Below are 26,618 nucleotides of genomic sequence, written 5' to 3'. Positions count from 1 at the left end.
CTTTACTGAACTACATATAAACACTGCATGTGTAAGTGTGTTGCTTGAGACATCTTCAAACATTAATTTGTTGAAAAACAAATTCTTTATATTGCAAGTGTCATTTTTACCAAAGATAATATTTTACTTTGTTTATTTGAACCATACAAAGGTAATGTTTTCAAAGAAATTGTATCTAGCTTTGTAAATTGACTTATAATGAATATGTAACTTGGAAAGATAATATGTATGTTCCGGTTAGCTATCACTAAATAAAATACTGCTAAACATTTTTTTTTTTTTTTTTTTTTTTTTTTTTTTTGTAATTTAATTTGACATTAAATTGTTTTTTTTGTCTCTTTCCAGCTTCTTTCTTATTTCAGGTGACTAAGATTAAGTAACTATGCCAAAGTTGCCTGGAGATAACAAAAATGTAGCTTCATTGGGAAAAATAAAAACTGACCACTGACTAGGTTTTACATACATACAGTGGGGGAAAAAAATAATTGGTCAGTCACCAATTGTGCAAGTTCTCCCACTTAAAAGGTGAGTGAGGCCTGTAATTGACATCATAGGTAGACCTCAACTATGAGAGACAAAATGAGAAAAAAAATCAGAAAATCACAATGTCTGATTTTTAAAGAATTTATTTGCAAATAATGGTGGAAAATAAGTATTTGGTCAATAACAAAAGTTCATCTCAATACTTTGTTATATATCCTTTGTTGGCAATGACAGAGGTGAAACGTTTTCTGTAAGTCTTCACAAGGTTGGCACACACTGTTGCTGGTATGTTGGCCCATTCCTCCATGCAGATCTCCTCTAGAGCATGATGCGTGATGTTTTGGGGCTGTCGACGGGCAACACAGACTTTCAACTCCCTCCAAAGGTTTTCTATGGGGTTGAGATCTGGAGACTGGCTAGGCCACTCCAGGACCTTGAAATGCTTCTTACGAAGCCACTCCTTTGTTGCCCTGGCAGTGTGCTTGGGATCATTGTCATGCTGAAAGACCCAGCCACGTTTCATCTTCAATGCCCTTGCTGATGGAAGGAGGTTTGCACTCAAAATCTCACAATACATGGCCCCATTCATTCTTTCATGTACACGGACCAGTTGTCCTAGTCCCTTTGCAGAGAAACAGCCCCAAAGCATGATGTTGCCACCCCCATGCTTCACAGTTGGTATGGTGTTCTTTGGATGCAACTCAGCATTCACTAGTTGTGTTTGTACCAAACAGTTCTACTTTGGTTTCATCTGACCATAAGACATTCTCCCAATATTCTTCCGGAACATCCAAATGCTCTCTAGCAAACTTCAGATGCGCCTGGATATGTACTGGCTTAAGCAGGGGAATGCGTCTGGCACTGCAAGATCTGAGTCCCTGGCGGCGTAGTGTGTTACTGACGGTAGCCTTTGTAACGTTGGTCCCAGCTTTCTGCAGGTCATTTACTAGGTCCCCCCATGTGATTCTGGGATTTTTGTTCTTGTGATCATTTTGACCCCACAGGCTAAGATCTTGCATGGAGCCTCTGATCGAGGGAGATTAGCAGTGGTCTTGTAGGTCTCCCATTTTCTGATTATTGCTCCCACAGTAGATTTCTTCACACCAAGCTGCTTGCCTATTGCAGATTCAGATGTCTTTTATATTGTTAACGAGTTCAAACAGGTGCCATTAATACAGGTAATGAGTGGAGGACAGAGAAGCCTCTTAAAGAAGAAGTTACAGGTCTGTGACAGCTAGAAATCTTGCTTGTTTGTAGATGACCAAATACTTATTTTCCACCATTATTTGCAAATAAATTCTTTAAAAATCAGACAATGTGATTTTTTTATTTTTATTTTGTCTCTCATAGTTGAGGTCTACCTATGATGTCAATTACAGGCCTCTCTCATCCTTTGAAGTGGGAGAACTTCCATAATTGGTGACTGACTAAATACTTTTTTCCCCACTGTATATAAAACACTGCAAGCTTTTAAATATGCTTTGAAGCTATATACAACATTCACAAAAATAAGCATGTTGTAAGATGAGGTTAGAGATGTTTTTTTCCTCCCAAAGTGGACAGTGTTTGAATGCTGGAAGGTTCATTGCACTACCAAAACTCCCTTCTAGAAATATTCTAACCTCTGCTGCGAGATGTGCAACAATGCAACAAAACCTTGTGCCAGGCCAAGGCCACCTTTGTAGCTCAATCTGCTGTCCGGCAGACAAGTGGAAGCTTTGTTGTATCTAATGTTTGTTGTTCTCTCTTTTCTTCCTGTAAGCCAAGACACTTGATAGTGTTTTGTTTCCTGCTTTTTAGGGGCAGAAACTAGGTCGTTTGGAAAAACCTGTGATACTTGTTCTCATGCTCTTAGTGTAGTGATTATAATACTGCACCATTACATAGTCAGGTGGCAGTTCGATACCCAGCCTGGGTGAGACAAGCAACCTCACTCTTTCACCATCTTTCTTGGAATGTGATTGTAGAATGTGACGCCTATTATTCCATTCCTCCAGATGTAAATCTACACAACATATTAATGTCATTTTTGTTTCTGTATTCCACTCTAACTCTCTTCCTATCCTTAAACTAAACTGCACATCCCAAAAGCCCTGTAATATAGAGAATACACTGCACCTTTCCCTAGTGGGTTAACTTACCCTTTCCATTTCATAATTCGTATACCATTATACTCCTAATTCAGATCTTGAGTTCTGGAAGCTTTTGGGCACCAAAATCTCATTAACATGGTCACATCTCTTACATGCCCAAAAGCCAGTCATAGGAACACAATCTTCTAGATAGAATCCCTTTTCATTTCTCAGGGGATTGTTGTCCCATCACACGTTATCTACTGAAAGTTATTAAGACATAGAATACATCATTATAATAACCTACTGCTATTAAGTCATGCCATTGATTAACTTCCCAAAGTCAGCAATACTTTATAAACGCAAGAGATCATTGAGTGGTTACTAAAATTTGTATTTTACATATTAGTTGAGCCTTGATGTGCAGTTTATCTGAGGGGGACAATATTATGGGTATGCCCTGTTCAGTATAGTACATGTACAGTATAGCCACCTTACTGTACGGTGACAATTTATACTATTTCAGTAAATTACCTAGCCTCAGTGACTTAATTATTTACATTATAAAATGTTTAAGCTGGCAGTAGAATTTTCACACATAATAGGCCATTTAGCTTTTAAATCAGGTTCTGTTAAAACACAGAAATATGACTCAGTTAAGCAGCGTTCCATACAGCTGTGCCTTATTAAGACTGTCTTTTCTACTAAGTCCTATGCTTCCAAATGTTTGATGGTGGTGAGGAATCTTTTTCTGTGGCAATGGACTTTGAAGCTGGTACTGCTGCACATTGGAAACCTCTTGTTGGTTTTGTTGCAATTTCTCTGAGAAGTTGGGGCTTATGCCAGTGTATTCTTTTTTTACATTTTTTACTCTGTTATGTGTGTGGAAAACATTATCTCGTACTTGAGATAATGAGCTGCTGTATAAGGGTCCCTGCTTTATAGTAGAAGGGCCTTTTGTGAAGTGCTGTTTAGAAAAGCTGTAAGGTGAAACATGGCCAGCGCTGTAATAGGGGAGGGTGTTTATGTCCTCCATGCTTAGCTGTCGCCAGCCACCTGTCATCCCCACCTCAGGAATGTGAATCCGGGTCTCTCTTGGAACACCTGAGTAGCCTATGCTGTGTGAGGAGGTGAGCTGAGGTGATTGGTATGGTTCACTGTAGGATGCTGTTCGCATGTAGAGCGGAGAATTGCACTTTGGTGGGCTAGGGGGCATGTGCTGAAAACTGTGTAACATAGGAAATCCAGGGCTGTTCTTATGATGTGAGTTAGATGTGCTTTTCTGCTCATAAACACCAGCTTGCCAGTCCACGCACAGAGCCCGGGGAGAAGAAAGGGTGCTGTTGGGAGCATGGCCCTTTTCATCTGAGGCCACACTAATGCTTGAATAGGAGCTGGAGGGTGCAGGGGACCCGGCTGAAAACTCATACATAGGAACATCATTGTTTGAGAAGCTGGGTTGTAAATTGTCCACCTCTGGATTGCTGTCTGTGGAGTTCTGGGCTTGGAGCAGGTCAGCATCCCTACAATGGAGGTCCACACTTTGTGGACGCCTGTTCCAGTGATCCTGATGCCTGTCAACCACGGGACAATATAGTGCTGTGTCACTAAAGTACAGGTCAGAGGATTTGTAGACCACACTGCGGTGGAGGGTGTCTCCAGTGTCCACTCCATTATTTGTCAGGAAGTCTGCATCTCTGCTCTGTGGGCTGGGTGAGCATGTGACTGAACAGCTATTACCTGCTTCAGGCTTTTCCAGGACCTTGGCAATGATTGCTGTAGGCACCATATCAGAGGATGGAGAAAGACACAGGTTCTTTCTCCTCGAATGCCCATGCTTCTCTATGTGAGAACTCACCCTTTCTTGAAAGTCAGTGGGCAGCTGAGAGAAGTACAGAGAAAGTAAGAGAGGCATATATGACATTTACAAGGTAAAAACAGTTAACAGATACCTGTAACTACACTACATTACTTTAGTTACTGATGCATTTTCTTTCAGATTCTGTGTATATTGCAGCTATGTTTAATAGGTAAGAACATATGGATTGCTGTTATGATTTTCAGATATCCAAAGTATGGAACACGTTGTATAAAAAGTGAACACTGCTTTATCAAAACAACATTTACAAAGCTGAAATCACAACAGCATCAAGGGAGATCACTAATACATTCCAGAACTGCTAAATTAACTGAAACCAAATACATTTAAAAATGCTGCATTAACTGAAACCAATTTGACTTTATATTTTTAGCTGTTGACATTGCAACAAAAGCATGAGCAAATATTTTCAGGGACCTTATTTGGGAAAAAATGGCTAAGATGTACAATCAAACATCCTTAACAGCTTACACCAGAAAGCTTACCTTTGTCTCCAATTGGGTCCCTGAAAATGTAGTAATTGGCTAGTACCATTCTGGAGAGGTTGGTGTTTCCAGATGCCAAGGAGACAACAATGGCCTCCGTACATAGGCTGTTGAGGCTGTATAATTAATGTACAATTGGTGTTTTTAGAATGTATGTAGTTTCAGTTAATTCAGCATTTTCTAAATGCAGCATTTTTTGAATGTAATTGGTTTCAGTTAATTCACTTTTAGTAGCTCTTCATTGGAACTTTTAATATGTAGTCTACATAGGTGATGATTGAAAGAGGCCATCATGACTTTATGACTCATTTAAAACCATTTACTTGAGGAATTCCTGAGAGAGGGAGAATTATTATACTAACAATGTTGTAACCACAAAATGTTTTTTTTTTTTTTTTTACTTTTTTTGAGAGAAAGAGAAGTAGTCCAGGTGAAAAGAAAGGTTCTCAGAGGAATACCACCTATCAGATGATTGTGCTACCCAACATCACTTTCAGCGTGATGGGAGAGTGCAATAAAAATTGAATATTTGTTTTCCTGAGAAAACTGTACTATGTTGTTGTCCAAGTTATATGTTTTACAGTCCATTTTAATGGACTGTAAAACATTTATATGTCTAAATATGTCTTTACTAAAGACATATTTAGTTTTAAAATATGTGCTTAATGTTTTGCAGTTTTCAGCTCTCTTTTTCTCTTGTTAGATCACTGATAGTGAAGTGGATTGGGTAACACGTTCCCTGAACCCTGCTACATAATACTGACATACATAACACTGACCTAACAGAATCATGTCATGTCAAACATGTAGTGTTACTATTTCCGGTACTTCTCATGACAAATGCCATAACGTATGATGGGTACGTCATCATATGTTTTATGACAAATTAAATGTTTTACAGAAGGTAAAAGGTGCCAGAATCTTTGAAGGACTGAAGCATGAGCACTCAGTCCATAAAAAATGACTGACATGTATACTGTATTTGGTGTAAGGATATACAAACATCTGATTTTCTTTTAGCTGGTTGTGTTAGACTGATTCTCGAAATTTCAGTTTTTGTCAGTTCCATACAGAGCACATCCTTTAGTTTCCAATTACAGGACAATTCTGTATTTTATTGGACCCTAACCCTAACCCTAACCCCTAGGCCTAACTAAAACAGACAGTTTTGCTATAAAATACAGCTGTGGTCAAAAGTTAAGACACCATCACCATGGACATGAATGTCAATATTGTGCTGTTCTTTGAAATGAATGATTGTACAATAGTAATAAAGTAGAATGTCATACAAAAACAAGAGATTGGTGCTCAAGTTTCTGAAATGTCAAAATTATTAAGCAGATTGCTTCTTAACCAGATGCTTTTGGTAGCATTCAACAAGTTTCTGGCAGAATTCTGGTTGGATCTTAGACCACTCTTCTTGGTTTTCTTTTAAGAATCTTCTTAAAATCGGTTTAAATTTCTTGACATGGATCCAACTTTAAGCACAGTCCACATATTTTTCAATAGTGTTGTGGGCAGAACATTGGGAAGGCCATTCTAAATGTTTAATGTTAACCTGCTTTATCCATTTTACAACCATTTTTCTTTGTGGAGTAGGAACACCCAATTGTGTCCATGTTTCAACCATCTAGCTGATGGTTTACATACAGGGTCACCCTCAATGTAACTTCTAGAGAACTGTAAGATTGCACGGAGCTATTGAAAAATGTAAATAAAATATTTTAACTGCATTCAGACAGCGAATCAGTGTATCAGATCAGTTGTGCTTGAAACTGTGCCCTATTCACCTATATGTGAAAATTCAAATCACTACATACAGCACTATTATATAGGGTGACCATATTTTGATCTTCAAAAAAAAAGGACACTGGGGACACAAGGATGTCTATCATGGTTATGTTGTGGCTGGGGGGATTGAAGTTGGACCATTGGAGTAGGTATATATGTAGTTAGTTAAATATCTCTAAAATCGTGCAATTATGTAAATAAACAATACCCAATACACAAACATTCACTTATTTGCCTCCAAACTCCAAAGTGGTGCACTATATAGTAAGTATACAGTTTCAAAAACAGCTATATATTTCAGTCTTTCATCAGAAATGGTTGAAAATGGCTTACTTTCTGATTGGATGGTCAGTGAGCTGCATGCTCAGGGATAAATATTTCTGAACATTAGTTCACAAACTTAAAATATCAATGACCGTCAAAATTAATAATAATAAGTTTTGAGCGTTTGTTTTAACCACAGTGTAATGTAGTGTAGTGTAGTGTAACCAACATGGTAATGTCAATGTTCTGCAGAAAGATTCAAGTAAAGTGTAGACATGTTTTTAATGGTAGACTATGTGTGGAATGGAATTACCTCAGACACTTTGTGCACTCTGTGTTGAGATTTTCCACACTGTAGGAGCTGAGCAGCAAGGTTGCAGTCCTTCCTGTAAAGGTCCTGTTGGAAACAGGTAAATAAGCACTTTTACAAGTATGCAGTTTTCCTATGTAAATGTCTCTATTTTAGTTTAGGTTTTTGAAATAAAAAATCTGTATAGTCACATCAGTTAGTATTTAGGCCTTGAAATGATGCAATCAAGAAGGAGTAGCAAAAGTATTGCATTAACTGTGTAGGAATTACATCTATTTAATGTAAGTTATGACAAAACCAATGGCAACCAAACTATGGCTTGTTTGGAGCGTTTCAAGCTGGATGGCAGGAATTACTTTCGCCGTCAATTGATAAGAGAGGCTACATCATTTAGATAACTATGATGTAGTGGAGATTTTGCACACAAACACAAGACCAAATGTACGCAAAACCAGTGCAATCCAGTCCGGATGTGCAACATCAGAGTTAAATCTGCTGATCTATAACAAGTTTTTTGCTTGTACATTACAGTGATAATGTTTACACACTTCAGGCTGTACCATGTGGGGACTTTACCACAATAGATGGAACAATCTGTAACTTGCATGCCTGATGCTCATAGGTTCCAGATTTCAGACAGCCACTGACTACAAAGGGTTTGCAAATATAAAAAAATACCTTTGAGTCTGTAAAAATGGAGGGTTGCACAAAAATTGCTATAATTTGTAATCCCTTAAATTGAGGCCAAATGTCTACAATTCAATCATGGTTATTGCTTCTATCCAATCTGTGAGGTGGTCTAGTGAGACAACTGCAGAATTTAAAAAAGCTGTAATTTTGTATGTACTTTTGTACACATAGGAGCTGGGATTCCAGAAGTCGGCCGTGCACGTGCACTGCGGCTGACTTCTCTTGGTGCTTTCTGTTCTGCCTTGTTTGTGGTAACCTTGACCCTTTGTTTTGCCTTGTACTCCTGGTCTGTTTTGTATTTTCTGCTTTAGTGTTTTCCTGCCTGTCTTGCTGAAGCTCTGCTTCATGTTTCTGTTCATTGCTCATTCCGAAGTTTAGCTTCATGTTTTTGTTCGTTGCCCAGTCCGAAGCTCTGCCTCGTGTTTTGGTTTTCCCATAGTTCCCTCCTGAGCACAGCTCAGTTGCCTTAGTTGTTTTCTTTTCCGCTGTATGTTGTACCCCTGGTCTTTTTTTTCCCCACCAGAGGGTTGGTTTCCACGTCCATAGAAAGCCCTGAACCCTAGTCTCTAGTGACATTGCCCCCCAGTATATGTTGACTTACAGAATGTCTTCAGGCAGGTCATCTGGCCACGCACCTTCCATCTCCTCTCCCCTAAGTACTGGTGGTAGAATATGCATGCGGATGTCCACTTCAGGGTGGCCTCCTGCAGTACATGCGCCCAATGGAACAGAGGCTTTATATGCCATTGCCCTTGCACCTGTGAATTAGCTCTGTGACACCCTCTGTATCAGCGTGTTCCATGGTATGCTCAAGGGAAAAGCACTCTAGTCTTTGCGCTTCCTGACCTGTCCCGTTTGTGGTAACCATGACCCTGTGTTTTGCCTTGTACCCCTGGTCAAGGCAATCACCACACGCCCAAACCAGAAGCCGTGGATGACTTCTGAGGTGCGTGCGCTACTGAGGACCCGCGACTTGGCCTTCAGAGTGGGTGACAAGGTGGCCCTGAGGAAAGCAAGAGCCAAACTGTCATGAGCCATTCGAGAGGCAAAACGCACACACGCCCAGAGAATCCACAGCCACTTCAATGAGACGGGTGACACGCAGCGCATGTGGCAGGGCATCCAGGCAATCACAAAATACAGGACACTGCCACCGTCCTGTGACATCAATGCCTTCCTCCCTGATGCCCTGAACGACTTCTATGCACGGTTTGAGGCACAAAACAACACGTCGGTGAGAAAGACCACGCCCAAGCCGGACAAGCAGGTGTTGTGCCTGACTGCAGTGGATGTGAGGAAAACTCTGCGCAGAGTCAACCCACAGAAAGGACCAGACAACATGCCCAGAAGGACACCTACGACAGAATGCTGTTCATAGACTTCAGTTTAGCATTCAACACCATCATCCCACAGAATCTCACCAGGAAGTTAAGCTTGCTGGGCCTCAACACCCCCCTCTGCAACTGGATCCTGGACTTCCTGACGGGGAGTCCCCAGTTAGTCTGGTTCGGGGACAGCATCTCCAGCACCATCACAATGAACACTGGAGCATCCCAGGGCAGTGTACTGAGTTCTCTGCTGTTTACCCTGCTGACTCATGACTGTGTTGCGAAACACAGTTCTAACAGCGTCATAAAGTTCGTCGATGATACAACTGTGCTGGGTCTCATCAGCGAAGGGGACGAGTCAGCATACAGAGAGAAGGTGCAGAAAGGTGAGAAAGGCCCGTCTCCCTCCACCCATCCTCACCCTCTTCTATAGAGGGACCATAGAGAGCATCCTGAGCAGCTGCATCACTGCCTGGTTTGGGACCTGCACAGCCTCTGACCACAAGCCCCTTCAACGCATTGTGAGGACAGCTAAGAGGATCATCGGAGTCTCTCTCCCCTCCATCATGGACATTTACACTGCTCGCTGCATTCGCAAAGCAACCAGCATTGTGGATGACTCCACCCACCCTTCGCGCAGACTGTTCTCCCTCCTGCTATCAGGAAGAAGGTACCGTGCCTTGGTGTTTTCCTCCCTGTCTTGCCAAGCTCTGCTTCATGTCTTGGTTTTCCTCTTGTTCCCTCCTGAGCATGGACAGCGAACCTCAACCCCTGGTCCGCGCCTATGGTCCCTACCCCGGTGGCAGCGCCCAGCACAAAGTCAAGGTGGCGCCCTGCACGCCCTTCGAATCCATGTCAGCGCCCCGCTAACTAATGTATTTCAGAAGGACGCTCCATTTTAGGTGTTTTCCCTCAAACTTGCTTACACCATAGGACAAGGAATGTTTCCTTTATATTCATATAGAGGGCAGTGGTGGAGGGGCAGTGGTGGCTCAGCGGTTAGAGCGCCGGGATATCGATAACAGGGTTGTGGGTTCGATTCCCGGGCTCGGCAAGCTGCCACTGTTGGGCCCTTGAGCAAGGCCCTTTACCCTCTCTGCTCCCCGGGCGCTGGAGTTGGCTGCCCACCGCTCTGGGTGTGTGTGTGTACTCACTGCCCCTAACACGTGTGTGTGTGTGAGTGTGTGTTCACTACCAGATGGGTTAAATGCGGAGGACACATTTCGCTGTACAGTCCACACTGTACAGTGACGAATACGTGCACCTTTATATCTACTTATTAGTGAAATAACATGTTTTTGCTGTATTTCTCAAGCTCAAGAGCTTGTTAAACGTGGTTTCCAGAATGAGGGAGTGCAAGCTAAATTAGCTGGTTAACTAAACTGAATTCTGTTGTCAAGTCATCCCTTGGAATGTATTTAATGTATTTTTTTTTTACAGTGTTTGACCTGATTAATGTTGCATTTCCACTCTACATGAAATATCACTTGTTATATCAATTTTTGTGTGTGTGGTGTGTAAAAGCATCTGCAGGATTTTAGCCTACATGTGATTACATTAGACTATTCCATATAACTAGCTTTAAAGATGGGAAATCTGCGATGGTAGTGGATAATTTTGTGCCACACTAGCTAACTAACTTTCATGCAGTTAATGGTCCCCTCATTATTACCTACCTATTAAACAGGAATATTGAATTTGATGACTTATTATCATAAGTAGCTATCTCTACTTATAAGGATTTATTTGTTGGAGATTTAATATTCACTTTGAGAAGACTTAGGACCCCCTTAGAACTGGGTTTAAATCAATCTTAGATGCCCTGGGATACATTCAAAATGTTATACACTAGACCTAATTCTGACCCTGGGTATTGAAACAGAGAATTTAGTCCGCCTTCTTAATGAGCATACGTACCATTACCTCTACAGCTAGTGTATTTAATAATAACGTTCCATATTTAACCATCTCCTGCCCATCTTATTCTATAGATCTTGAGCATAGAACAGATGATCTGTCTGTGCTCCGCTCTAATCTTGAAAACAACCAGCTATATCAAATGCTGGATGGTCAGTCATGAGGGACACATTTGTGAGGGCATGCAGCCAACTTCCCTGACCGGTCTTGCTGCTGTGTTTTCCACATTCTACAGGTTCAATCTTCAATATCAAGAAGAAGCTGTGTGTACATTAGAATTTCTTCAAAGGTATTGTTTTCACTTGATTGGCTCAATATGTCTGTTACTATTAAATATGTAAATATGTTGTATAAGCCAAATTAAATATTTTAACTTAAATAGACTTTAGAATAAATATACAGAATGCCTATGCTACTGGGTTTCTACTGGGGTCACCATTGTTGAAATGTATGTAATATGGCTGTGCTAGACCATGTGCCTGGCTCTTGGTTCATTGAATAAGCAACGGCAAGCTAAAAGTCTCTTACATTTGACTTTCTCAGTTGTATCCATGTTATTTTTGCCATTTCTTACTCAACAAAGAGAGCAAAATGCAGAGAGGGGCACAAATGTTGCAAATCTAAGAAAACTGGTCACCCAAAAGAAAACAACGGTCAATCGCAACATCTCCACTCTCTTGAGGAAACTGAAGGACTTTGAGTGGGATTTCATATGAGTCTGCAAACTTACAGTCACTCACTCTGCATAAGGACAAAGAAAATCATTTGATTTTGATCATGTAGCCTTTTATCTGTGACACTGACTGATGCAGTTTTGAGTTTTATTCATTTATGGTTATTTGTTGTTATTTGCTATTAGCTCTATAAGCTGAATGTTTTGTCACAGACTGATTATAGAAAGGGGTAAAATGAAAAATGTTTTCTTTGTTGAAATTATATTTTCTCGTGAAAAAAAATCTAATGTATCACAAATGTATGCAAAACTTTATTTTCAATAAACCTACAAGAGTTTTGCCAGATGTACTGTTTTTGTGTCATTGCTCAGGTCCCGTGGTTGAAAATGCCATGTTAGCTGTTTCAACTGTGGTAGGACAAATGGTTACTTTGGTAAGACTAACAAGCAGTCATAAAATGTTGTTTTATGTCTCTACATCAGTCAGGAAAGGTAATGAATTAATTTTTACAGCAGTATTATAACATGAATTTAAGAGTAACACACTGTAAAAGTATTAAATTACAGTTCTATTCTGTATTTATAAAAGACAGTATTCAACCATACATTTTTACCACAGTACGATACCATTAATTTAACAGTAGGTTCCTGGCATCTCAGCTGCCAGTTCTTTACTGTTTTATTTGTACAGTATGACTTGTTTGCAGATTTGTCACACTACATTATTTCATTTTCTTGTTCAACTTCTTTCTTTATTGTCTGGCTGGTCCAAATCCCCTCTCATGTTAGAAAGAAAGAAGTCCCTGTGGTTCTATTCTGTTGGGAAACTTAAATTTTCTTTATTCTTATCGTGGCTCAATACTAAGCAAGCACTCTTGTTTTCTCCTGGTTTAAAGCAGAGAGGTAAGTCAGTGCCCTGTATTCCTATAGATTTCATCATAGTACTCTCTATGTGTTTTGGCCTGGCAGTTGTTTTTTTGTATATCCTAGACCTTTTGAGGTTCTAACATTTGAGTAAGACTCACATTGTCATTTCTCAGCTTTTCGATGGTGATGTTAGCCTCCATTAGGTGGTTATTCAGTTTGATGATCTCTTGGTTCAGTGTCCTTTTCTCCTCCTCATATAGCTGTGTCTGATCAAGAGAAAAGCACAAAGTCATTAATAAATCGCAATGTTGTAATCCCATTTAAATTCAACAGGGTTTCTTTTGTGTGTAAACAATACCTGAAATGCAGAGAAAAACATGAATACTAAACCTTGTAATTGCAAAACTTCAAATTCTAAGTCTTAACTCCTGTTTTGATAAGTAAGCACAAACACTGTGATTGTTTCTGGATTAGAGATGAGACACATTTTTATTCTCACTTGATTATGAAACAAACAACTACGTACCACAACTTATCATTAGGATTAGTAATCACCCATGTTTTGTTCATTACAAATACGCTTGTTAATGTTAATAACATAATTCCATTATTTGTTACATTATTATTATTATTACTATTATTATTATTGTTTTGATTTAGCATATATATATATATTATATCCTTTAACATCGGTCTGTCATCTCTCTACAACTCTATTTGTCTCTGTCTGTCTATATATCCCTCTCCAACTCGGTCTGTCTACAGTAAAACTGTATTACACATTAATTATGATTAAGCTTCTACATTTAATCCACTGTTCTCATGCGTGGTGGGGTGATCTGTTACACTACTACCTGTCGCATTCCACTCTGAGTGTATGGAGGCGCCATTATTGATGCATTGGGCATTCTTACACACTAGTTACAGAATGGTCTGCTCACAGACTCACACTTGTTTCAGAGAAGAGAACAGAACAGAATGACTAGCTAGAATACACACAAGCACAAAAAATTAATATTGCGGACAGCAAAAATAATCAAGGTCATGTCCATATATTGTACGATAAGTCGATAATATAGTCATCATGAAAGGCCTGTTTGTCTGTTCCTCTATAATGGTGTTTTCACACTTGTCCTGAATCAATCTATGACTCTGTCATAACAATCTATGATTCTGGGCTCTGGGATTTCTGTCCATCTATTCCTCTACAACCCTTGCCCTTGCTTCTTTCTCTCCATCTGCCCGGTCCCTCTACAACTTTTTGCCTGCCTGCCTGCCGGTCCCACTACAGCTGTCTGTCTGCGTCTGTTTCTCTGTCCCTCTCCAACTGTTTGTCTACAGCCCTCTCTGGATGTCTGTCTATCTAGTCATCAGTCTCTTTCCGTCTGTTTTTCTTTCCATCCCTCTTCAACTCTCTTCCTATACAACTATGTTTTTGCCTTTCTATCTACAACTGTATAACTCTCTATTACAGACTGATCCAATTGCAGTAGGCAGAATCTCATCGCTGAACATGACGTTCCTCTAAATGTTCAGGTTCCAGTGCAAGTGTTGCAGACACCAGCGCAATCGGGCCTGACTGTTAAGTGCAGTCATGACAGGCATCCTGGCAACCCGAGGAGACTGGAGATTGGCTGCTTGCAGTCTGTTCAAGATTGTCTGGGAGAGATAGAGAGGCATAAGCCAGCTCCCTCCTTCACATATTCTTTTCTCTCTTTTTTTCAGCACAAAACGATACATCTTTACTTTACGGCATAAAAATAATATTCTCATGCAAGGTATTGCGCCATCCTGAGTCACTTCTCGCATGGGATTTCGTGACAAAAGGAGAACAGACTCGTCTGCTGTCATTGAACAGTCGTGAGGTGTGCAAACCACAACGTCTTAAGATTTCACGATTACAAGAGATTGAGTTGTATAGTTTGAACAGTACAGCGACCTGACGACTCTACAAGTCATGTAGTGTGCTGAAGCCATAATATTACAATTGAAGTTCCCTTGTTTAGATTGGGCATTCATCAGGCAACCCAATGATTTCACCAGTTTTTTATTTGTTTGTTTTGTTGTTTTTTTGTATTTTACTGTTCCACGCATTTTAACAATTTTGCGATACTACTGATAATCATGATATTTTTAGCCACAGTGATAAATTGTTGTGATGATTTTTAAACAGTTTCAAATCTGATAGCTGATATGCAACTGTACAGATCCGTCACACTTGATGGCAAACTTAAAGTTAATTTAGGGTCCCCAACAAATCCTGTTTAGGGCCTAAAAAAACCTGGAGCCTGTGTTCATGGACAGTTGTAAAGTTGTAAAGCACAGTTTTAAAGAAGTGGCCCTTCAATCTGATTGGCCACCCCAGATGCCACCTCACAATTTCTGCCACATCATTGCCTTTCACCAATGGGACCTTTGACTGCTTTGCCCTTTAATGGTGTTTTGGCATTGGTGAAACATAAATCAAACAATGCTTGACGCTCTGACTGCAAAACTTGCTAGCTGAATATCAATTCCCTGCCAGAATCAGAAACTTCCCTTTGTGTGCATGGGCTTCACGTAGCAGTATGGGTATGACAGACTAAGCCCCTAATTCCTGACGTTTTGGTTTCATGTATAGCTATAATTCCATTTTTTTTTCACAACAAACATCACTTAAGCTGGATATCATCTAATGTGTTTCTTAATTTTATTTTTAGATACAAAGTCTACTAAACACAAAACACTAAAATTGCAGTATTTTAAAAACTTGGACATCCTAAATATGAAAGATTGTGTTCTTAAACACTATTAAAACTAAATTCTCAAAACAACGTTTGGGAATATAATTAGTAATTTCTTTACTGCAATGTTATAGTTAGTATTTTATCTCATTTGAGTAAGCAAAGCACATCTGTAAAATTACAGTAGCTAGAAGATGTCAACATGTTCAGAATCAGAATTTCTTTATTTTCACCAAGTATGTTACCAGGAATTTTACTTGGTGAGAGCAACACAAGTATTACATTAAGAAAGAAAAGTACACTAAATATTCTCTATTCATCAAAATAAATATACTTTGTTGTCCAGTCGACTGTGCAAATAATACTGAATACTGGGACATTTTGTGTCAAGAGTATGGCAGAAACTACCTTGAGGCAAGCATACTCATCTCTCATTATTAAAATACTCAAACATGTGTGACAAAAAGTAAATATTAACATCTGTATTACATGACCACAATAATGCTAGTTGAGATACACCATGCAGCAACATTTTACCCTAAGTAAAACAATTAACATTGCATTGATGTGCTTAAGGTATGTTTGCCAGGCTATCAGGAGAGATCACCTAGCAAAGATGCACTTTCAGTGAGCTAGCGAGTAAGGTCATGTATACCCCCTTGTCTGTTGTCTTATTCTAAACGTTCCTGCACTTGGTAGCTTTGGTCAAAATATTTTTTTCCTGGCAATGGGCAAATGCCATTTTAACCTACAATAATTAATGTCAATGGATTTTTAAGAACCGTGTTTGTTAGAGATGTGCAAGTCTGAGTCTAAAGTTTAGAGAACCTAAATTTGATGTGAATGTTCTATATTAATCAATGATTTTTCTAATAACCATGTATCCAAACTAAGAACCATTTAGGAACCTTTATTTTGTAAAGTGTAAAGCCATGTTGCTTACCTTTCTGTGAATCTTATCCTGCAGATCCTGGTTTATCCTCTGCAGTGCTGCATAGCTGCTCTGTATCCTATGGAAAAGTAGGTTAATAGTAAAATTCTATTCTAAATACTGTTTGCTTTACAAGAGTATAATCTGTTCAAAATACATAGTATAAAACTAAAACTTATACTTATCTGTTTAACATTTTGTTTTTGTGAACTGTGCAAATAAAAAATTGTCAAGTTTCTTGTTAGTAATATGTAGATTTAACAATATTTTAATATCCTAGGTTTGCAGTTTCATTTATCTTTAGTTTAAATAAACCTTCTAGTGTTCAACAGGCGCAACACTTTAAGTCTGTGTAGCTTATATTAACTCAAAGATCTTTTTATTTCAGGTTTCAGTATGTAACTAACTTTTAGTATGCAGTTTATTCAGCATATTTAAATTAGATATTAAACACGTTTCAAGTGTTTGTCCCTTCCAAAAAAAAGAGCTTAATGCTGCCACTGTTTGCTGACGAGCCCAAACATGAACATGCTATCCCCCATTTACTTACTCTGACAGCACTGTGTTTGGGAAAGCTGGCAGGACTGTGAATTATTTTGTGTAATTTTAGGTTGACTTGACTTTTTTACTATATAGACACATAATTCAATCGTTGTGACCTTTAGTTGTGAAAATAAATGGAAAAGCTCCTCCATCTGTAAGTGTTGGTGTATTTGCTCAGTAAAATACTAATATTTAAATGAATGCAAATACCATTACTATAAAAACAAGCTAAATTATGTTCAATTGTTTTTTTTATGTTATATTGTTAAATAAAATATGTCTCTGGTGCAGAATACGTAAGGACATGGTACAACACTGCAAGGGCAATGGACAGACAGGAGACAGGATGCACAGACATATACATATGTGTGCATGAAGGCATTAGCTTCACAACAAGGTGTACAGTGCAGTAATGGGTTTATCAGCTTGGTGTTGAGGTGAGAGAACAGCATACATGCATACATTCTCTGAGCTAGTGGAGCTCAGTGTGGGTATAATGAGTGAACTGAAAGGATCAGAGTGATCAATAGCATTCTGTGTGTTTAGGTTGTGGTTGGTGTGGTTGGTATTTACATATTAAATGTAATTATTTGAGAATATCCCTTTATTTATACATGCTGCTCCTGTGTTGTGTTTTTCTAAAATACATTCTAAAAAAGGCCTGAGGAAGTCTAACTCAGAAACAGACATTTGAGGCTTCTAAAGGAGCTCTGAGGGAAGGGGTATGTTTGTTTTGCTGTTGAGTTCAAATATCAAAAGTCTAGAATCATATATAGTGCCTTTAATGCAGAGTAGAGAAATGCAAAGTGAGAACAAATCCTGTTGAACATCGGTCACAATAGTAATGAATATAGCAGAAAGCAATGTCACAGACCATATCAAGCCTGCTTGTTAATATTTTAAATGTTTACTGCTTTTCTTACTTGACATCAAATCACCTGTCCTGCCAGCATCCTCATACTCTCTCTCTCCCTCTTTACTTGGCATTACTCACTGTAGAAACGTGGACAACAACACTTTGCAATCATCCCATAGCTTTCCCCTGCCTTGTGGGCATTGATTACATTTATTTTTAGATTTTTATACAGCTGCTTAGGGGAGTCCATGATTGCTGAGCGTTATGACAAGATTTGAAGAATCAAAGAATTGATCAAGTGTCAGGTCCGCGTCGGGGCGGCCCCGAGCTGCGGTCCACAGGCTTCAAGTTCAAGGACTCTTAAGCTGAGGTTTGGTTCATGTCAAGGTTCACGGACACTGTGTCGGTTAACGTTCATTGGTTTAAGTATTCACGTGTGTTTTTGTTTCAGTGATTGGATTCACCTGAGGCTGGGGTACTTGGGGAGCTAACGCTGACATTCTCCTTGCCGAGAATTATACTTGCTATGCCAAGCTGTATGGTTGGCGTCATGTTGGCGGCATTCATGGTCGTCTATGGTGTTTCTCTCGAGGATGTTCTACAAGAGTCTGTTCACGTTCAGGAGTGTATCTCTTCTTGGTTTGCTGGTTGGTTGCCTTGAGGTTTCGGCGGCCAATCCCTTAGTTCCTAGCCAAGTCAAGTAAGTTTAGTTGCGCCTGACGAGCGTGGTATTACGTTTGTGTTTTCACTGGCCCTGCCGGTGACGTTTGGGTCTAGCATATTCTCTCTCATATTCTGTTTGTCTTCCCTATCTCGCCTGGCTCCCTGGCTACCAACGAGCCTCAGGTGGCTTTCAGGTTTTGCCCATGTTAGTTTGTCACCTTTGTATTTTGGTTAATCATTATCCCTTGTTATTGCTGCGTTCTTGTGTTTACCCCTGTTTTGTTTATTAAAATCTTGCATCGCACCATCCCTGCAAGTGTTCGCCCATTATTGTCCTAGCCAGTCATGACATAAAGCTTGAAAATGTAATTCAGCTGTGAGTTCCTAATTAAAATGAACCAGATCTCATTTGCTCATCATGGCCTGATGACCTTGTCAAAAAATATTTGAGCCTATACAACACTAATGGTGTCTTAACATTTGCACAGGGCCCAAATTTAGATGTCATTGTTTACTGTTATGAAATTTATGTTTAATTAGCTACACTTGTTGTGTTTACCACTTTTCATTAAAAAAGCATAATTAGGTAATTTACTCCTGAATATTTTCTGATATTTCTATATTCTTATAAAGCTTATAATTCTTCTGATTTATTGTGTTCTTCCATTTTCCTCGGTTTAATAGTTTATTTTTGTTTTCTTGAGCATGACTTTTTTTTTTTTTTTAGACAATAGTGTATTTTAGAAGACACTGGTACAAGCTTGTTTTTTGGTTATTTTGTCTTCCTCTCTCTATTGCTTCAACCAAATTCCATATACATGTTATATATTTAGCTAGCTTTGAGAATATATAAAAAAAAGTTTCAAACCTGTGCAACTTGTCAATGAATTTGTCCAGTTCCTCCTGTGCTTGTTGAAGCTCCTTCTCTAGGTTCTGGCGAGTTGTGTCAAACTCACTCTCCAGCATTTCTAATTTATGGGTAGTGTGGGACAGATGCTTCTGCAGGTTCTCCTTCTGGTCCTGCATATAACTGTGCAGACAAAGGGTTATATATTTTAGTCAACAGGATTCATGGCTATAGTAAGTCATTTATTTCCTTTAAGAGCAGAATATATTTCTTGACACATTCAAATAAAGAAGGCAGAGTTAATGTCCTGTATTAGTTTACAACATTACCAGCAATGTCTTAAGTTAGTGTGTGGTGCCATTGTAGACACAAATGAACAATGCCACAAATCAAAAAAGCACAGATGTAGTTGGTGGACTGAAGTGTGATAAAGTGCAGCAGTGCTTAACAGGCAGCACTTTAATGATAGAATGGTAAAATAAAATGGTAATGATCTTTCCCTTTATTCAAAACACAAAGACCCCTCACTGTGGTGTAAGAAGAACCATCCCAACCCACTTAATGCTACCTGTTGCACATTACATTTCAAGACACCTTTTTATACTATAGCAGTTTATACTGACTGCACCTTTCTAGGATATAAATCACTAAGGCATTAGTGACAGATCATGTAAAACAGTCTGTGTAAAACATGAGGTAGAAACAGGACAAGGTTGCCACCTGACAAAATAACACACTGATGCAACATAAGGAACAGAGAGCAAAAACATCTATGGCTTTGTTGAGTATTATTATTACCAGTATTGCTGACACATTAGCAATTTAGATTTTTTCTTTGACTTACACTTTGACTGTGGATGTTGTAAAGTAGCTCCTTTCTGTTTTTTGGCTGACATTCTGACTAAGCATATCCCCAAATTAAGCTAACTGCCAAACACACACACACACACACACACACACACACATACACAGACACACACACTTAGGGTTCTGTATAATAACTTACAGAAACATCCACTTTCCAAAAAAATGCACTGTACCCAGCAATCAATTTGAGATGCAATTTTGTTCACATAACTGTTGGATAGTGTTTCTTAATCAGTCTATGTGCACCTCTAGTTGACAGAGCTTTGACATTTTACAACCACAGCTTCTCACACACAAGCAAGAAATGGCAAAGCCAATCCTGTTAGCAATGTGTGTAATGAAGGCCAGTATGAGTAGAGAATGAGATCTGTTAACCGTTTGTGTACCAAATACATTAACTAGACACTGACGAACCGCTGTATTTTACATTTTTAACAAAATTATTTCTAGGGACAAATTAGTAGTCGCTTGCCATTGGTTTCTACACTCTTTCTACACCTTTTGACTGGAGTGTAGAATGGGAAATTCTACACCGTTTGATAGGTGTAGGTGGAAAGAATTGAAAGGTCATGAAAACTGATATGAAGGAAATGTAGCCCAGACTTTGGATAGATTTTAGAATAGAGACAGAAGTCTCATACCTCCACTCACACTCTCTTTGCACTCCTCAGTTCTGCCAAAGACCGCAAGGTCACTCATGATGTGACCTTCAAAGGGACAAGAGACAAAAAATAGTCAAAGGAAGAAATCACAATACTGCAGTAGAACCTTGTGCAATATTTGTATTGAGTTAAGGCCAAATGTGTACATACACTCATCCTGAACATGAAGGTCATGGCACAATTGGACTTTCAGTGATTGTATTTTTATAAGAGGAGGGGTTCTTAAATCATAAAAGAGTAAACATTTTACTTACAGGGTCAAAAATACAGACACATGATTGATTAAGTTGTGCTGAAAAGTCCCAAAATGTATTTTAACTTGCCGAGGCCAAGGCCTCTTAACTTCTTGTTTCTGATAATGATGTGACTCTGTGCCCACATAAAAATGGTTTGTTTGCCAGTCAGTCACTGGACTGAACAAAGACAACCATAGGACAACGTGAAAGTTTAAATAACTCAGTGCACATCTGAAAATGATGATCACAGATTTATACATTATAAGTCATGAATGTCTCTTTAAATAATGACTAAATAACAGCAGTTTCCTAAAACACAAGTTGTTGCAAGCGTAAGTCCTTGGGTGGTATAGCCTAAGCTGAGAACAAATTGGTTTGGATGGTCAGGAATAGGGCTGGGCAATTTATCAATATATTAAATATATCGGGATATATCGGGAGTGAGGCTATATTGTTTAAATCAATATTTGATTGGTCAAGTCTAAATCTTACAGCGCCTTATTCATGTAGACCGTCTGCTTCTCTCTGCTCACAGCCCCGCCCGCTCTCTCTCTCACACACACTGGAGGTGAGTTTCACAGAGTGTGAAGAGGAGTTAGAAAAAAAGTGGTTTGTTATATGGAAATGGTCCGAATTTTACCCGCCACATGATGAGCAGAAACGTATGATCTGCAGGGAATAGAGAAAGGAGGTACTATCAAAATGCGGAAGAACTACCAACCTATTACACCGCTTACAACAGCAGCACAAACTTCTGTACGGAGAAGCTGTAAAACTCAGCTGCTGCTGCTGCTGCTGTTCTAAAGCATTCCCCGTCTCAACAGTACCCGCAAGAGGCTTCAAACGGCTGATAAAGTCTTGTCCAGTTGCTATTTCTTTGCCTAACACATGCATTTAAGTCAGACAGCCTCTTTCCAACCGGCGTGCGAGAACAGATACATGGTCAGGATGCAGTGCTTTGAGCATCGACTTTATCTGTCAGTTGATAAGTGCATATTTGAACAAATGAGCGCTAACTGCAGTATTGTTATATTTCTCAAAGTGTAATTAGGCACTTAAAAGTGAGTTTATTTAACTGAATGCATTTACAATTATTAGTTTAGTAGTTGTTACTTATTTCATAAAAATATCCTCAATTAAAAATTAGCTACAGCATACAATGTAAAATGTCTTTAGACTAGACAGTTTTTCCAAAAACAAAGTATTTCCTACTTTTGTTTTTTTAAACCAAAAGAATTTTAAATAGGCCTTGAAATTGCAACAAAATTAAATTAATCTCTAGTGTACACTGAGGTGTTAATCATTTCATTAGGCCTAAATTAACTTTCATTTAAGTTCTATTTAACATTTCTATTTAACATTAAACTATTTTTACAGGACATGGTATGGATGATGATAGGGTGAGTATTTTTTACTAATGTATATAATATTGTATTGTATATCGCCATTCAGCTAAAATATATTGAGATATGATTTTTTGTCCATATCGCCCAGCCTTAGTCAGGAACAACCCAAGAACCACCAAGGCACTGGCCTACCACAAACTGGAACCTGCAACAGCACCACTGTCACTGTCTACAGTCAAGTGAGTTTTACATCTGAGAGGCTGTGTTCAAAGGAACCCCTACTATAAAATCTTCTTCTCTGCTAACGTTTGCAGCTGACCACATGGAGAGAGAAAAAGTCAAAAGTCAACCTCAAAAACACTATAATCTGTCAGGCATGATTATGGTGGTAAACTGTTCTTCTGCATAATCTTATAATTTCAGCCAGGTTATTTTAAGTATGGACATAATTCTATGATAACAACCCTAAATACACGTCAACAATGATTGTGGAATGGACAAAGTAGGCTAACATAAAGCTTTTGGCATGGCTTTCTCAAAGATCTCAAATATGTGGGCTTTGCTTAAAACATGGGTCCATTCAACATAAGCCACCAAATATGGTACCAATAAGGCACCAATTGGACTTAATTATACCATTTATGCAGAAAGGGTGGTTAAATGTTCAGCCAGAAATCTGTCAGAAGGTTATTGACTGTTATCAAAAACAGGAAAAGTACAGGACACAACCAATATGCTACAGTACAGCAGCCACAGCATGATGTTCGTTCTACCTTCATTTCACTGCCACTTCTAATAAAATCCAGGTATACACAGGTCACGGTAGACACAGGAAGCACTCTCTTAGGACTCTTAGGACTCTCTAATCCAAGAGTCATACCTGGAAAAGTTGAAAGAGTCCTTCTAATGTCTGGAAGCCATGCCGAGGGATAACATTCATGTTGGCCAATGGACAAATTCAAAGAGCTCTAGGAACCACCGAATGGGAGTTCATTCTCAAAGGACAGTCATATCGTGAGACTGGCCTTGGAGCAGTACTTACCTAAGAGAAGGATGGACAAGAATTAAACCCAAACATAGAACAACTAAATCAGCTCGTTTTAATCATTTATTAAAAAATATTCACTTTGGTGCAGTCTGCTGCAGGTGTGGAAGCCAACCGCTCCTGGAGTCATGTGTGGGGTTGTGCTAAAACAATCTAAATTACCAGAAATTCTACACAAATGTGGAAGAAACAAACCCTAGACAGTAGGTGTGGCAAAAAGGTGAATAAGAAGACAGAAGTAATTGTGATGTGTCAGGCCAGCTGATATCATCACAGAAAGACATCTTGAAATACACCCTTTAGAGAGTGGCCTCAGCTTTTTAACAATAAACAAACAGCGCTCTACAGTCTGATTATTTAATACTTTAACAGTGTGACGGAAGGGGACAGGGGTCAAATAACAGGCAAGCAGGTATATCATAGACATATCCCTACTCTAGTAGCAAAAACAAGCAGAGTGTCGCAAAAACAAGAAAACCAACACATTCACACACCAAACAAAGGAGCTTATTTGGAGTCCTAATCAGTCCAGAAATGACTGCACCTGTGTGCCTGGAGCAATGCCCAAGTCTCAGGTGTTTTTTTGTGCCTTTGTCACCTAATGGATATAATTGATTTTGAACACAAGGGTGATTTTTTTAAAATAATTTTTTCCTTATAAGAAGATTTTGTCTAATCTGTAAGCCATGCTGGGTAGCTACATGCAGAATGCGGGATCCAGATCTGAACAGCTCTCTGTGCAGCTGCATCCTGAACTTCCCAACGGGTATACATAGGGTGGAAAAGATAGGCAGCATCACATCTTTCTCACTGACCTTCAACACTGGAGCCCCTCAAGGCTGTGTGCTTAGCACACTTGTGTACTTCCTGTACACCTATGAATACACAGCCAGACACAGCACAAATGTCATCATTAAATTTGCTGATGACACAACAATCATGGGCATCTCCTACAGAGAGCCTACTGAGTGTAAATTAGCTTCCTGTCACACTGGTGCCAGGGAAATTTCTCTAAACATCTAAACAAGACCAAGACCGAGGATAGGCCGAGGATACTGGACTTCAGCAAGCAGGAAAGAGTACACGCCACTATATCAATCAATAGGACCACTGTGGAGAGGGTCAGCAGCTTTAAATTCCTTGGTGTTCACATCACCGAGGGTGGACAGAACACACCACATGGGTGGCGAACAAGGCATAGCTGAGGTAGCTTGGTATGAATCCCCACAAATATAAGGCCATTTTACACCTGCACTGTGGAGAGTATTCTGGCAGACTGTATCACCACCTGTTACGGGAACTACACCGTTCTTGAGTGGAAAACTCTGCACACAGGGTGGTGCACACAGCCCAGCACATCATATGGGTTAGTTAGGAGATAATTTCCAAACCTTCTGCATTTATACACCAGGCACTGTCTGAGGACGTTTATGAGGATTTTTAAGTACTCGACCTACCCAAGCCACTGCCTATACTCACAGGTGCATTAGACCACTGAACCACTTCAGTGGCAGCCAGAATACACACTAATTACTTTTAAGATACTTAACTCATGTTTCTCAGACTTTAATTTCTCCTAAACTCTAAACCTCTCCTACACCCAGCTTGATCCCTAACTATTACTTAAATCAATCCCTTATCCATGTACTAAACCTAACTCTAACACTGTTAAGAAGGACCAGCAAGTTTGTACATTATTTAAACATCTGTAAATAAGCTGTGACTAAAGTGTACTATACAAATAAAGTTAGACACAATATTGTATTGTTTAGAATTTTACATATTATACAATTAAATACAGAGACAGACAGGCAGAGAGTAAAATATGCCAAAACGTGAACCAGCACAAAAGAGCGCAGCAGTATGCTAGAGAGCTAAATCACTGTGCTGCACATATTGTAATCAACACTTACATGTGTTTGCATATTACTCCAGGTACGGAGTCACTGCACTGGTTAATCACTGAAGAGAGAACTGAAGAGAATCTTTTTATTATATTAGGCTATTATCTTATTTTCTCACATTCATACTATTTTAATTCATTTTTTGTTGTATTTCATTCCATTTTATTTCATTTTTCTATTTTGTATTTTTAGTAAAGTACCTTTAGAGTATACTGCCATGAATGTGTAATTCAGTGCTATATAAGTAAAAGGTATTATTATTATTATTGTTTCTGCTATTTGGATTAATGATAAGTATAACAAGTATAACATGTTTTGTGTTTAAGGGAATCTAAAGTATTTAGCTTTTTTGTATGATATTTAGTTTTATATTTTGTGTTTGAAAATAAATGCAGGCCAATCTTTTGTCCAGCATGTATTTTTATATTATTGCTCTGTTCAATCAAGTGAACATTTGCTAAGGGGTATTGCCTTTTTGCAATAATAATCTGTAAAGCTAACTTGGACACATAAGCAATGCTTTCTATTTATTATAGGACATTTTATTATTTCATAAAGGATACTTTTAAGTGCACGTTTTACTTTTATAGATAACATCTAAACACAAAAAAGACCAGCTTCCCTCAATCATAGTGCAGTAGATTGTGATATAGATCTTTAAGTTCACATCAAGGCCTTATTACTATTTGCAAGCTTTACGTCTTATTTTCAGATCAGATCACTGTATGCTTTTGTCTGTATCCTCACTTTCACTGCCTATTCTCACAGGTGCCCAGTGGCAGGAGTTACAGAAGCAGCCTAATCAGCTGGTTCCAAGACAGCTTCTACTCCTAAGCCATTAGGCTGCTGAACAATCAGTAGTATAATGTATCAGTCCACAGTCCACATGTAATCTCACCAGACTCATCACACCTCCACCCCATACAAACATACTCTGCATCCCACACTTACTAAAAATTTTTGCAGTCACAATCCAATGTATATATGTAAATAGTAATATAGTAAACATAGTACATATCTCTATTTCACGGATAATATATTAATGTAATATTAAGTGTAGGTATATTAAGTAAGTGTTTATATATTCTGTATTATATACTATATATTATGTTTGTACTACTGTAAGGCACTATGAGTTTTTCAGTCACCTTTGCACATGTGTTAATGTGATTTGACAAATGTGATTTAATTTGAACAGGGTTTTTACAGAGAGTTAATCATGCTAGTATATAACAT

At 38.8% G+C, this 26,618-nt stretch overlaps 1 protein-coding gene across 1 annotated transcript; it reads right to left on the bottom strand.

The window, feature by feature from the left end:
- Nucleotides 1-3,207: 3,207 nt before the first annotated feature.
- begain (brain-enriched guanylate kinase-associated) lies at nt 3,208-19,501 on the bottom strand. The gene is made up of 5 exons (XM_072688898.1): nt 19,344-19,501; nt 16,426-16,492; nt 12,918-13,025; nt 7,288-7,371; nt 3,208-4,437 (listed from the first exon to the last, which is right to left on the bottom strand). The coding sequence occupies exons 1-5, from the start codon at nt 19,499-19,501 to the stop codon at nt 3,208-3,210; spliced, it is 1,647 nt and encodes a 548-aa protein (XP_072544999.1).
- Between the last annotated feature and the right edge of the window lie 7,117 nt (nt 19,502-26,618).

Source organism: Salminus brasiliensis, chromosome 10 (genome assembly GCF_030463535.1).
Source record: "Salminus brasiliensis chromosome 10, fSalBra1.hap2, whole genome shotgun sequence".
Classification (NCBI taxonomy): Eukaryota; Metazoa; Chordata; class Actinopteri; order Characiformes; family Bryconidae; genus Salminus; species Salminus brasiliensis.
The sequence above is the reverse complement of the archived record's forward strand: the minus strand, read 5'-3'. Positions and strand labels throughout refer to the sequence as shown.